The 13,957-nt window shown below is 37.2% G+C and overlaps 1 protein-coding gene across 4 annotated transcripts in view; it reads left to right on the top strand.

Annotated features, from left to right (window-relative positions):
- The window catches only part of LOC126416565 (uncharacterized), a 215,516-nt gene that overhangs the window by 93,418 nt on the left and 108,141 nt on the right, over positions 1–13,957 (top strand). For all 4 annotated transcript variants that reach the window (XM_050084311.1, XM_050084309.1, XM_050084310.1 and 1 more), the window contains one exon: positions 9,124–9,159. In XM_050084311.1, the coding sequence (XP_049940268.1) occupies positions 9,124–9,159 (36 nt within the window). The remainder of the gene's footprint in view (positions 1–9,123; positions 9,160–13,957) is intronic.

The raw sequence follows: 13,957 nt of genomic DNA, 5'->3' as shown, positions 1-13,957 counted from the left end.
GGTGATGCTGAGGAATTAGATTAGGAAATGGGACACTTAAAGCAGTAAAGGAGTTTTGCTATTTGGGGAACAAATTAACTGATGATGATCGAATTAGAGAGGGTATAAAATGTAGACTGGCAATGGCAAGAAAAGCATTTCTGAAGAAGAGAAATTTGTCGACATTGAGTATAGATTTAAGTGTCAGGAAGTCTTTTCTGAAAGTATTTGCTTGGAGTGTAGCCATGTATGGAAGTGAAACATGGACGATAAATAGTTTGGACAAGAAGAGAATAGAGCTTTAGAAATGTGGTGCTATAGAAAAAAGCGAATTGTATCCACTATCTATGATCAGCTCTGATGTTAGCGTTATAGCCCATTACAAAAAAAATACTGCAAAATAATGAAGCCGGTAACCCAGAAATCTCCTTGGATAATAGAAGAAATATTGAATTTAATTCATGAAAGGAGAAAATATAAGAAATAGGCAAAAAGGAATACAAATGTCTCAAAAATGAGATCAACAAGAAGTGCAAAATGGCTAAGCAGGAATGGCTAGAGGACAAATGTAAGGATGTAGAGGCTTATCTCACTAGGGGTAAGACAGATACTGCCTACAGGAAAATTAAATATATCATTGGAGAAAAGAGAACCATTTGTATGAATACCAAGAGCTCAGATGGAAACCCAGTTCTAAGCAAAGAAGGGAAAGCAGCTAGGTGAAATGAGTATGTAGAGGGTGTATAAAAGGGTGATGTACTTGAGGATAATATTATGGAAATGGAAGAGGATGTAGATGAAGATGAAATGGGAAATATGATATTGCGTGAAGAGTTTGACAGAGCACTGAAAGACCTAACTAGAAACAAGGCCCCAGGAATAGACAACATTTCATTAGAACTAGTGACAGCCTTGGGCGAGCCAGACCTGACAAAACTCTACCATCTGGTGAACAAGATATATGAGACAGGCAAAATACCCTCAGACTTCAAGAAGAATATAATAATTCCAATCCCAAAGAAAGTAGGTGTTGACAGATGTGAAAATTACTTAACTATCAGTTTAATAAGTCACTGCTGCAAAATACTAACGCGAATTCTTTAGAGACAAATGGAAAAATTGATAGAAGCCGACCTCGGGGAAGATCAGTTTATAGAAACATTGGAACAAGTGAGGCAATACTGACCCTGTGACTTATCTTAGAAGATAGATTAAGGATAGGTGAACCTATGTTTCTAGCATTTGTAGACTTAGAGAAAGCTTTTGACAATGTTAACTGGAATACTGTCTTTCAAATTCTGAAGTTGACAGGGGTAAAATACAGGGGGCGAAAGGCTATTTGCAATTTGTACGGAAACCAGTTGGCAGTTATAAGAGTCGAGGGGCATGAAAGGGAAGCAGTGGTTGGGAAGGGAGTGACACAGGGTTGCAGCCTGTCCCTGATGTTATTCAATCTGTATATTGAGCAAGCAGTAAAGGAAACAAAAGAAAAATCCAGAGTAGGTATTAAAATCCATGGAGAAGAAAAAAAAAAAACTTTGAGGTTTGCCAGTGACATTCTAATTCTGTCAGAGACTGCAAAGGACCTGCAAGATCAGTTGAACAGAATGGAAAGTGTCTTGAAAGGAAGATATAAGATGAACATCATCAAAAGCAAAATGAGGATAATGGAATGTAATCGAATTAGGTCCGGTGATGCTGAGGGAATTAGATTAGGAAATGAGACACTTGAAGTAGTAGATGAGTTTTGCTATTTGGGGAAGTAAAATAACTGATGATGGTCAAAGTAGAGAGAATATAAAATGTAGACTGGCAATGGCAAGGAAAGCGTTTCTGAAGAAGAGAGAGTTGTTAGCATCAAATATAGATTTAAGTGTCAGGAAGTCATTTCTGAAAGTATTTGTATGGAGTGTAGCCATGTATGGAAGTGAAACATGGATGATAAATAGTTTGGACAAGCAGAGAATAGAAGTTTTCAAAAAGTGGTGCTACAGAAGAATGCTGAAGATTAGATGGGTAGATCACATAACTAATGAGAAGGTATTGAATAGAATTGGGGAGAAGAGAAATTTGTGGCACAACTTGACAAGAAGAAGGGATCGGTTGGTAGGACATGTTCTGAGGCATCAGGGGATCACCAATTTAGTATTGGAGGGCAGCGTGGAGGATAAAAATCGTAGAGGGTGACCAAGAGATGAATACACTCAGCAGATTCAGAAGGATGTAGGTTGCAGTAGGTACTGGGAGATGAAGAGGCTTGCACAGGATAGAGTAGCATGGAGAGCTGGACCAAACCAGTCTCTGGACTGAAGGCCACAACAGCTTCAATAACAACCCAGAAATCGAAGCACCTTTATTATGAGAAAAAGATAATTACACCATCTTGTGGCAAAGCCATGTCTTCACTTTATCCTTTCTTCCAGCAGTGCTAGCTCTGAAAGTTTCACAGGAGTGTTTCTGTGAAGTTTGGAAGGTAGGAGACACGGTACTGGTGGAAGTAAAGCTGTGAGGATGGGCCATGAGTAATGTTTGGATAGCTCAGTTGATAAAAGGCAAAGGTCCTGAGTTTGAGTCTTGGTTTGGCACCCAGTTTTAATCTGCCAGGAAGTGTTGCAAACCTCTTAAACAACTGCTTTCTTTCTGTTACTGAGAGCTTGCAGTTATCAGCTTCAGTAAACAGTGCCATGGAATATCTGAGACCAGTTTCTACAGATAATTTCAGTGAAATGGAAGTGACACTCACTTCTCCCAAAGAAATAGCATCCATCATAAAATCCTTAATACCAAGTTAATCAGAGAGCACTCAAGTGAGTTAAGCTTGTCCTTAAGTTATTTGTGTAATCAATCTTGTATCAGTGGAACATTTCCAGAGTGGCTAAAATATGCTGAAGTTAAGAATCTTTGCAAGAAGGGAGATAAAGAGGTACTGTCAAACTATGAACCAATTACACTTTTATTGAATTTTTCAAAAATGTTGGAAAGGGTTGTGTTTAAGCATCTCCTTAAGCATCTGACCACAAATAGCATATTGCTCAAGTCATAGTTTGGGTTCCTTAAGGGTTCTGATATAGAGAAGGCTATTTGTGCATAATTAATTCATTAAATAACAAATTAGAGGCTAGTGACATTTTCTGTGAATAGTCAAAGCCATTGACTGTGTGAATCATTGCATTCCCTTAAGTAAATCAGAATATTATGGCGTCGCTAGTAGTGCTGAAAAATGGTTTGTGTCTTACCTAACTAATAGGAAACAAAGGGTGTCATTACAAAATACCTGTGGAGTAAGCAATCCGTTTTCATCTGACTGGGAATTAATTACATATGGTGTTCCTCAAGGTTGCATCTTGGGTCAGTTTGTTTTTTCCTGTGTACAAGGGCTATTCTGAAAGTAGGGAATGTTCCTGTCGGGCGCCACTAGCCGCTCGCCAATCATGTATATTTTGGTATGTGCATGCTTGGCAGCTCAGTCAGCATATATCCATGAGAGCGGGAATGTCTCTGCGTGCCTGTTTTTTTTATATTCGAATTTGAAATGTGTGCTACAATTGAAAATCCCACCAGTTGTGAGGTGCAGTCTGTGATATGGTTTTTGTTGGCAAAAAACCTGAAACTCATAGAAATTTATCATGAATTGTGCGAAGTGTACAGAAACAATGTAATGAGTGAATGTTCCATCTGGAAATGGTGCATTCAGTTTAAAAATGGTGGAAACAACGTTCATGATGAAGAGAAGAGTGGACACCTGAGCATTGTGACTAACGATCTTGCTGCCTATGTTGATGAAATGATTTGTGAAAATGGTTACTTCACAATTACGGAGTTTCACAGACTAGGCTACCACAAATTTTGTGCACAATGGGTGCCCAACATGCTTACAGAGCACTGTAGAGAACAGTGAAGGGGGGGGGGGGGAGGGTGGATGTTGACATTTCTGAAGGCCTACCACAAACATGGTGATTCATTACTGGATCAAATCATAACTGGTGATGAGAGTTGGGTGAAACATGTCAATTGCGAGACAAAATTACAGTCCATGGACTGGGGGCACAAAAGGTCCCCCCAAAAACCAAGAAAACGTTTGCAAACCTTGTCAGCAAGGAAGTTGATGGTGACAGTGTTTTGGGATAGGCAAGGTGTGCTTCTTATTGATTTTCTTGAACATGGAGCAACCATAAATTGTGCTCGGTACTGTCGAACTAAATATTGGAACACGTGAGGCAATACTGACCCTACGGCTTATCTTAGAAGCTAGATTAAGGAAAGGCAAACCTACGTTTCTAGCATTTGTAGACTTAGAGAAAGCTTTTGACAATGTTAACTGGAATACTCTCTTTCAAATTCTGAAGGTGGCAGGGGTAAATATAGGGAGCGAAAGGCTATTTACAATTTTTATAGAAACCAAATGGCAGTTATAAGAGTTGAGGGGCATGAAAGGGAAGCAGCGGTTGGGAAGGGAGTGAGACAGGGTTGTAGCCTGTCCCCGATGTTATTCAATCTGTATATTGAGCAAGCAGTGAAGGAAACAAAAGAAAAATTCAGAGTAGGTATTAAAATCCATGGAGGAGAAATAAAAACTTTGAGGTTCGCCGATGACATTGTAATTCTGTCAGAGACAGCAAAGGACTTGGAAGAGCAGTTGAACGGAATGGATAGTGTCTTGAAGGGAGGATATAAGATGAACATCAACAAAAGCAAAATGAGGATAATGGAATGTAGTCGAAGGGATCACCAATTTAGTATTGGAGGGCAGTGTGGAGGGTAAAAATCGTAGAGGGAGACCAAGAGATGAATACACCAAGCAGATTGAGAAGGATGTAGGTTGCAGTAGGTACTGGGAGATGAAGAAGCTTGCACAGGGTAAAGTAGCATGGAGAGCTGCATCAAACCAGTCTCAGGACTGAAGACCACAACAACAACAACACTGTCGAACTTTGCACAGCCATAGAAGAGCAATTCAAAACAAACGCCAAGGAAAGATGATGTCCAAAATTTTTTTTTGCATCATAGTGCCTACCTCACATGGCAAACTGTACTAAAGAACTTCTTAATTCATTCAAATGGGAAATTTTCCCTCATTTGCCCTACAGCCCTGATCTTGCACCAAACGACTTCCACTTGTTTCCCAAGATGAAGAACTGGTTGCAACACAGTGCTCTGATGATGACGCAGAACTCCAGGTGGGTGTGATTCACTGGCTGAAGTGTCAGGCAACAGAATTTTACATGGAGGTATTTCAAACCTTGTCCACCCTTATGATAAATGCCTCAATGTGTTTGGTGACTATGTGGAAAAGTAGTATGTCAGTTGCTCTTTCAGGTGTATATAATAAAATGTATTTCTTGTGCTTAGTTTTATTTTAATGCCAGAATGTTCCCTACTTTCTGAATAGCCCTCATACATTAATGACCTATCATCTGTTATGTCACAGATGCTAAGTTTGTTTTGTTTGCAGATGAAGTAAGCAATGCAATAAATAGCAAGTCAAGTATAGATTTAGAAATGGCTGCTAATCAAATTTTCATTGACATTAATAAATGGTTTAAAGTTAATTCCCTGTCATTAAACTATGAAAAGAGCCACTATATGCAGTTCAGAACATGTAAGAAATTCCTTCCAGCATGTGTATAACATTTGAAAACAAGTGGGCAGAAGAGGTTGACAGTGTTAAATTTCTGGAATTACAGGTCAATAATAAATTCTGTTGGGAAGGGCATACAATAGAATTGCTGAAATGCTTAATCAAGTCTGTATTTGCAATGTGAATGATGTCAGATGTAGCAGATATATGGGATCATAAGCTGGGGTAGACTGAGAAGAGTTTATAGAGTGCAATAGTGTGTAATAAGATTCACTTATGGTGTAAGTTCAAGAACATCATATAGAAACCTCCTCAAGGAACTGTGTGGTCTAACCACTGCTCATTAGTGTATTTATTCCTTAATGAAATTTGTTGCAAATAATATGTCTCTATTTCCTACCTACAGCTCAATACATGGTATCAATACTAGGAATAAGAACAATCGACATAAAGACCTAAAAGCACTTACTTGGGTCCAGAATGGGGTGCAATATTCAGGAACACACATTTTCAATAAATTCCCAGCAACTGTTAAAAAATTAGTTTCAGATAAAGTACAGTTTAAACAGAGTTTGGAAGCCTTTATAGATACTCTATAGATGAATATCTTAACAGGGACTGTTAGACCAGCTTAAGTAAAAATGTCTGTTATTTTTAAGTTTTGATAGCACTTGGTCACAACAATCAAGGTTAAGTATTTTGTGTATGATAGGTTTATTAAAAGGGCATAACTATGTTTCATTCTGACAGTGTATTAATTCTGTAAATATTTACAGTGCCAATTTACTATAATGTGTTCACATATTTTGACTATCTTCTGATGAACAATCAGGGAAGTGAGTATTATATTCAAATTCACATTTTTTTGTTATACTTTCTGACATGTTCCACACCAATGAGAATCATCCCATTTTTGGGCCCTTGGAAATAGAACTTAATCTAATTTAAGGTTTGACACATTACAACATTTAATCTACTTTTTTTTCTTTCAGATCATTGTAATAACTAATGAAACGTTTTAATTTTAATGGTGGATTCTTATACACATTCACTTTTTAATTTTTGGCTAGAAATTTTATGAACATTTTCCACAATGATATGTTACTAGTTACCAAGAATCCTGTCTTAGTATAACATAATATAAAAATGTAGTTTGCAGGGAGTATTCTCTTGCACTTGCACATTTTCCTCAGTTTGCATTTGGTGTACATTTTAGCTCTAAGGAAAGAGCTGAACATTTACAGTGCATTTACAGTGATGCACTCATAATTTATTGGAACAATGTTATTCTGAATCTTTAGGACATACATGCATGTCCGAAGAAACATTGCACAATTACTTGGAATAACACAGGCACTGCAATTTTGTATAGAACTCTTAATGAATAACAAAATGTTTCCAATTCCTAGAGCCTTGTTCTTCTTTTTGTTAAAGCATAAAACCAGTTCTCAGAAGCCAAGGTTTCTTATATTTTTGGGGTAAATTTTTGCTGTACCACTACTGGTTCTTCTCAAGTATATACCGGTACATGGTGGTCCATTGATAGTGACCGGGCCAAATATCTCACAAAATAAGCATCAAATGAAAAAACTACAAAGAACGAAACTCGTCTAGCTTGAAGGGGAAAACCAGATGGTGCTATGGTTGGCCCACTAGATGGCGCTGCCATAGGTCAAACTGATATCAATTGCGTTTTTTATTACATATTCATGTAGTATATTAAGAAATATGAATGTTTTAGTTGGACCACTTTTTTCCCTTTGTGCTAGATGGCACTGTAATAGTCACAAACGTGTAAGTACGTGGTATCATTTAACATTCCGCCAGTGCAGATGGTATTTGCTTCATGATACATTTCCCATGTTAAAATGGACCGTTTACCAATTGTGGAAAAGGTCAATATTGTGTTGATGTGTGGCTATTGTGATCAAAATGCCCAACGGGTGTGTGCTATATATGCTGCTCGGTATCCTGGACAACATCATCCAAGTGTCCGGACCGTTCGCTGTATAGTTATGTTATTTAAGGAAACAGGAAGTGTTCAGCCACATGTGAAATGTCAACCATGACCTGCAACAAATGATGATGCCCAAGTAGGTGTTTTAGCTGCTGTTGCGGCTAATCCGCACATCAGTAGCAGACAAATTACATGAGAATGGGGAAACTCAAAAATGTCAGTGTTGAGAATGCTACATCAACATTGATTACACCCGTACCATATTTCTATGCACCAGGAATTGCATGCTGATGACTTTGAACATTGTGTACAGTTCTGCCACTGGGCACAAGAGAAATTATGGGACGATGACAGGTTTTTTGCATGCGTTCCATTTACCAACGAAGCGTCATTCACCAACAACGGTAACGTAAACCGGCATAATATGCCCTATAGGGCAACGGAAAATCCACAATGGCTGCAACAAGTGCAACATCAGTGACCTTGGTGGGTTAATGTATGGTGTGGCATTATGGGAGGAAGGATAATTGGCCCCCATTGTATTGATGGCAATCTAAATGGTGCAATGTATGCTGATTTCCTATGTAATGTTCTACTGATGTTACTACAAGATGTTTCACTGCATGACAGAATGGCGATGTACTTCCAACATGATGGATGTCCAGCACATAGCTTGCATGTGGTTGAAGCGGTATTGAATAACATATTTCATGACTGGTGTATTGGTCATCGAACCACCATACCATGGCCCGCACATTCCCTGGATCTGACGTCCCCGGATTTCTTACTGTGGGGAAAGTTGAAGGATATTTGCTATCATGATCCACCGACAACGCCTGACAACATGCGTCAGTGCATTGTCATTGCATGTGGGAACATTACAGAAGGCAAACTACTCGCAGTTGAGAGGAATGTCGTTACACGTGTTGCCAAATGCATTGAGGTTGACGGACATCATTTTGAGCATTTATTGCATTAATGTCATATTTACAGGTAATAACGCTGTAACAGAATGAGTTCTCAGAAATAATTTCACAAAGGTACATGTATCACATTTTAACAACTGAAATAAAATGTTCAAACGTACCTACGTTCTGTATTTTAATTTAAAAAACATACCTGTTACCAAAATCGTGAGCCTTATGTTTGTGACCATTATAGCGCCATCTATCACAAAGAAAAACAGTTGTCCAACTAAAACATTCAAATTTCTTTACATACTGCATGAATATGTTACAAAAAATGGGGGTTCCTATTTAAAAAACGCAGTTGATATCCGTTCGACCTATGGCATCGCCATCTAGCGGGCCACCCATAGTGCCATCTGGTTTCCCCCTTCGAGCTAGACAAGTTTTGTTCTTTGTAGTTTTTTCTTTTGACACTTATTTCATAAAATATTTGGCCCAGTCATGATCAATGGACTATCCTGTATATAATTCGCCTACCACTACAGATATTTGTTTCAGATTTAAAACTCTATCTTTGTGTTAGGCAGCTACTGTAAATATGACAACATGTCTTATATCTTGGAATGGACATAATAAATGAAATTTATTTCTATATTGACTAAGAATGTGTCATACTTATTGTCATTATTTTTTTGTTTCAGATTTTTATCGCATACCAAGTGGCATTGATAGTTTTGGTGAGTCCTTTTATTGACAAAGAAAATATTTATTAAATGTTTACAGTGTGAATAAAAGTATATGCTCATTAAACACTAGAATAACTTTCAACTTCCTTGTAGTTGAAGGGCACTGTAGCACAGACAGCCTATTTTATTATATAAATAGTCAACTGGCTTCAAGCTGGATGAAAGTTCATACCAGGCCACTATTATTTAATTTACAAAAACGTTCAGCAACACAGCTGTTTTTAATAGCTTCATACACATCTGTATCTGTGTCTACATCTGCATCAACATCTGCATCAATGTCTATGTGCATGCTCCGTGAATCATTTTGAAGTACATGGCAAGGATTACTTTCCATTTATATTGCTCCTTCTCCCATATGGAAGAAAAATCAAGGTAACATTTTAGTTCAGATATATTATGTATTTACAGTATTCACATCATGTTATACTGAGTCTTGCAAAATGGGAAAATGAATTTTGGAGGCGAAAAAGTTATGTAAATAATTTATTATCTTGTTGACTTGGAGGTGACAGTGATTGTTGGCCACATTTAAATATTATTCATGTCACTGCAGGAGTGTTGAGGTGATTTTTTGGTTAGTATCATATTATATATTATAGCGAGCATTTTGCTGTGTAAAAATCTTTGTGACAACTCAGTTCCTTTTTCTAAAGTTCTTCATTTATTCATTCTTACTTTTTGTAACAAGCGAATCAAACTTACTGATGTTCACTGACAGACAAACTGAAATGAACTGAACATGACAGACAGACTGACTCCTGGGGTTCCCTTTAAGATCTTAACAATACACAGAATATACCTTTTACTTAAGACTGATATATAATTACAAGTTCATAGTCCAAATGAGTTTGCTACAGGAGTAACATTAAAATTTACTTGAGATTTTAAATGATTATGATTACAATAAGGATTCCCATCATTTTTCTCTTTTTCATGGAATGGCCAGGCTACTGCCATATCAAATATTTTAATTTTTTGTAATTACTTTGGGTTTTGACATTTGACCATAATAATTAGAATAAATATTAGTACTAGCTTTCTTCCAACAACTGTAACTTTTTCAAAATTGATGGCTTTATAATTTAAATTACATGAATTATATGTTATTAACATTCCTGTGTCTAATGTATCCCTACTATTGATACATTTTGTAAATTATTTCATTTGTAAAATGAACGAGACTGAAAATATTGCTGAGCCTTTAAAGGATGTCTTTTTTCAGAGCTAAATTGTGCAAGACACACACACACGCACACACACACACACACACACACACACACACACACACACACACACACACACACACACAGATGTACACACACATTTGCACAGAGAAATGCAATGTTACAGTGTCCTGACTGACTGCAGCGTAGTGGCAACTGTATATAGAAGTCACAGAGGAAACAGACAATTCTGCACATTTTCAGGATTTCAATGAACAAGAAATAGTAGTTGATTTCATAGATAATGAAGCTGGTCTAATCAGACTAATGGACAATATCAGCAAAGAGAGCACAACAAGCTACCAGAGTTATGTCACTGTTTTAGATATTGTAAAGTCAGACACATGCGAAGAAACAGTTACACGTGATGATCGGTGTGGTCAGGTGGAGTGAGGAGGGGATGGAGGGAATGTGCTGAGCATAAGTGTATTTTCCTACATTTCAGCAAGACACTGATAACCACAGTGTCTACAAAATCAAGTACTCTAGCAGTGATAATGCTCAACATTACAAGGCAAGCTTGATGCCTATAGGTTTCATGCAACTTGTAGAGGTAGATTATAATAAAAATTTCAATTTCAGTGACTTGATTTTATGCATTTGTGTCCATAATATCCACTGCAACCTCAATAAACATGTTTTGAGTAAAAGGCTGTGCAAGCTGATTTCTTTGTGGAAACTTGTTTCAATCTACACTGATGACCATTAAAACATCAATGTCATAAACATGACATACAGCAAATATCAAATGTGCATGAAGAGTACTAAATGCTTAGAGATGCAAATCATTAGCATTTTAGTGCCTCCCACACAAGTTAGATAGGAGTAAAACAATCTACATTCTGTATATAAAGAAAGATTGCATAATGGGTTTGTAGCACTCCTCTACATATGTTTAGCCATATACTGCACTAAGCTAATATAAGAAAGTAACTGCAAAATTAATCTTGGCAGAAGTAAAGCTGTGAGGACAGGGCGTGAGTCGTGCTTGGGTAGCTCAGTTGGTAGAGCACTTGCCCGCGAAAGGCAAAGGTCCCGAGTTCGAGTCTCGGTCCGGCACACAGTTTTAATCTGCCAGGAAGTTTCAAACTTGTTTTTGTTTTACTAATAAAGAGAAACTTATGAATCTTGACCTCATGATTACAAATATTCTCTGAATCAAAAGGTCAATTATGGAACAACTGCTTTAATCATTCAAGCACAATTCAGAAGTGATAAAAATGAACTGAAGCCCTAGCTGATACTCAACAACATGACAATTAAGTACAATGAAGGACTTGAATAAAAAAATCTGTTCCAATTAATATACACCAGATAATTCACTGTCCATGATACATTTAAGTTAACCCTATACATTCCATGAAAAAGAAACCTTTTAAAGACTGGCTCTTTCATTACAATACTAAATCAACATTTGGCCTGGTGGCAATGAAGTGAGGAGACAGTTCATTACTATCACTAGCTGTACCAACCACATAATTCCAGTAGTTAAACAGCTCACACGTGACTCTTCTGAATATTTCATTTGTTCATTTATTCATCAACATTGATCGTGTACATGATATGGGTTTTGGTATGGGCACAGTAATTAAATTTTACATTAAAAATTAAACATTTGGTTTAGGATGCCAGACTATTATACAATTCTTCTACTTTGTAAACACATCTGTCGATTAATAAGTTCTATTCATATGAGTCAAATGAATTGTATGGTAGTTCTCTTACTCCTAGGGGTAGTTTTTTATACTCTTTTATGCCAGTATATTTGAAACTATTTTGGGCCATCTTTAATCTACTATGTTGTAAGTCTATGTTATTTCCATAACTGTAGAAAAAATTTCTGTAAGTTAAAGTCTCTGGCTTTTTTTTGAGAGGAGACAGACTTTGATATAGACAGAAGATAAAGTTAATATTTTTATTGCCTCCAGCATGACTCCCTGTTTGGAATGCCTATGTGTAGATATAGCAACCAATCAATCACTGTCAGTGTTTTCTTTTTTGCTTCAGATGTAAACAGTTATTCTAAACTCAGATTGGAATGTATACCACAGAGACAGGGTGGGCAGTGAAGGGGAAGGTGTGTTTATAGTGATAAAAAGTGCAAGAGTATCAAAGGAAATTGACGGAGATCCAAAATGTGAAATAATTTTGGTCAAGGTCACAGTTAAAGCAAGCTCAAACATGGTAATTGGATGTCTCTATAGGACCCATGGCCCTGCAGCTGTTGTGGCAAAACACCTGAAGGAAAATTTGGAAAATATTTTGAGTAGATTTTCCAACCATGTTATAGTTTTGGGTGGAGATTTTAATTTACCAGATATAGACTGGGAGACTCAAACATGTATAACAGGTGGCAGGGACAAAGAATCCAGTGAAATTTTTTTAAGTGTGTTATCTGAAAACTACCTTGAGCAGTTAAACAGAGAACTGACTTGTGGCGATAAAATGTTAGACCTTCTGGTGACAAACAGACCTGAACTATTTGAAACAGTTACTGCAGAACAGGGAATCAGCTATCATAAAGCAGTTACAGTATCGGTGATTTCAGTTATAAATAGAAATATTAAAAAAGGTAGGAAGATTTTTCTGTTTAACAAAAGTGACAAAAAGCAGATTTCAGCGTATTTGAAGGCTCAACACAAAAGTTTTATCTCAATTACAGATAGTGTTGAGGATCAGTGGACAAAGTTCAAAACCATCGTACAATATGCATTAGATGAGTATGTGCCAAGAAAGATCGTAAGAGATGGAAAAGAGCCACTGTGGTACAACAAATGAGTTAGAAAACAGCTACGGATGCAAAGGGAACTACACAGCAAACATAAACATAGCCAAAGCCTTGCAGACAAACAAAAATTACACGAAGCGAAATGTAGTGTGAGGAGGGCTATGCAAGAGGCGTTCAATGAATTCGAAAGTAAAGTTCTATGTACTGACTTGGCAGAAAATCCTAAGAAATTTTGGTCTTATGTCAAAGCGGTAGGTGGATCAAAACGAAATGTCCAGACATTCTATGACCAAAATAGTACTGAAACAGAGGATGGCAAACTAAAGGCAAAAATACTAAATGTCTTTTTCCAAAGATGTTTCACAGAGGAAGACTGCACTCTAGTTGCTTCTCTAGATTGTTGCACAGATGACAAAATGGTAGATATCGAAATAGATGACAGAGGGATAGAAAACAATTATAATCGCTCAAAAGAGAAAAGGGCCCTGGACCTGATTGGATACCAGTTCAATTTTACACAGAGTATGGAAAGGAACTTGCCCTCCTTCTTTCAGTGGTGTACCGTTGGTCTCTAGAAGAGTGTAGTGTTACAAAAGATTGGAAAAGGGCACAGGTCATCCCTGTTTTCAAGAAGAGACGTCAAACAGATATGCAGAACTATAGACCTATATCTCTAATGTCGATCAGTTGTAGAATTTTGGAACACATATTATGTTCAAGTATAATGACTTTTCTGGAGACTAGAAATCTACTCTGTAGGAATCAGCATGGGTTTAGAAAAAGATGATTGTATGAAACCCAGCTCGCGCTATTCATCCACGAGACTCAGAGACCC

The sequence above is a fragment of the Schistocerca serialis genome, chromosome 8, assembly GCF_023864345.2.
Source record: "Schistocerca serialis cubense isolate TAMUIC-IGC-003099 chromosome 8, iqSchSeri2.2, whole genome shotgun sequence".
Lineage (NCBI taxonomy): Eukaryota > Metazoa > Arthropoda > Insecta > Orthoptera > Acrididae > Schistocerca > Schistocerca serialis.
The sequence above is the reverse complement of the archived record's forward strand: the minus strand, read 5'-3'. Positions and strand labels throughout refer to the sequence as shown.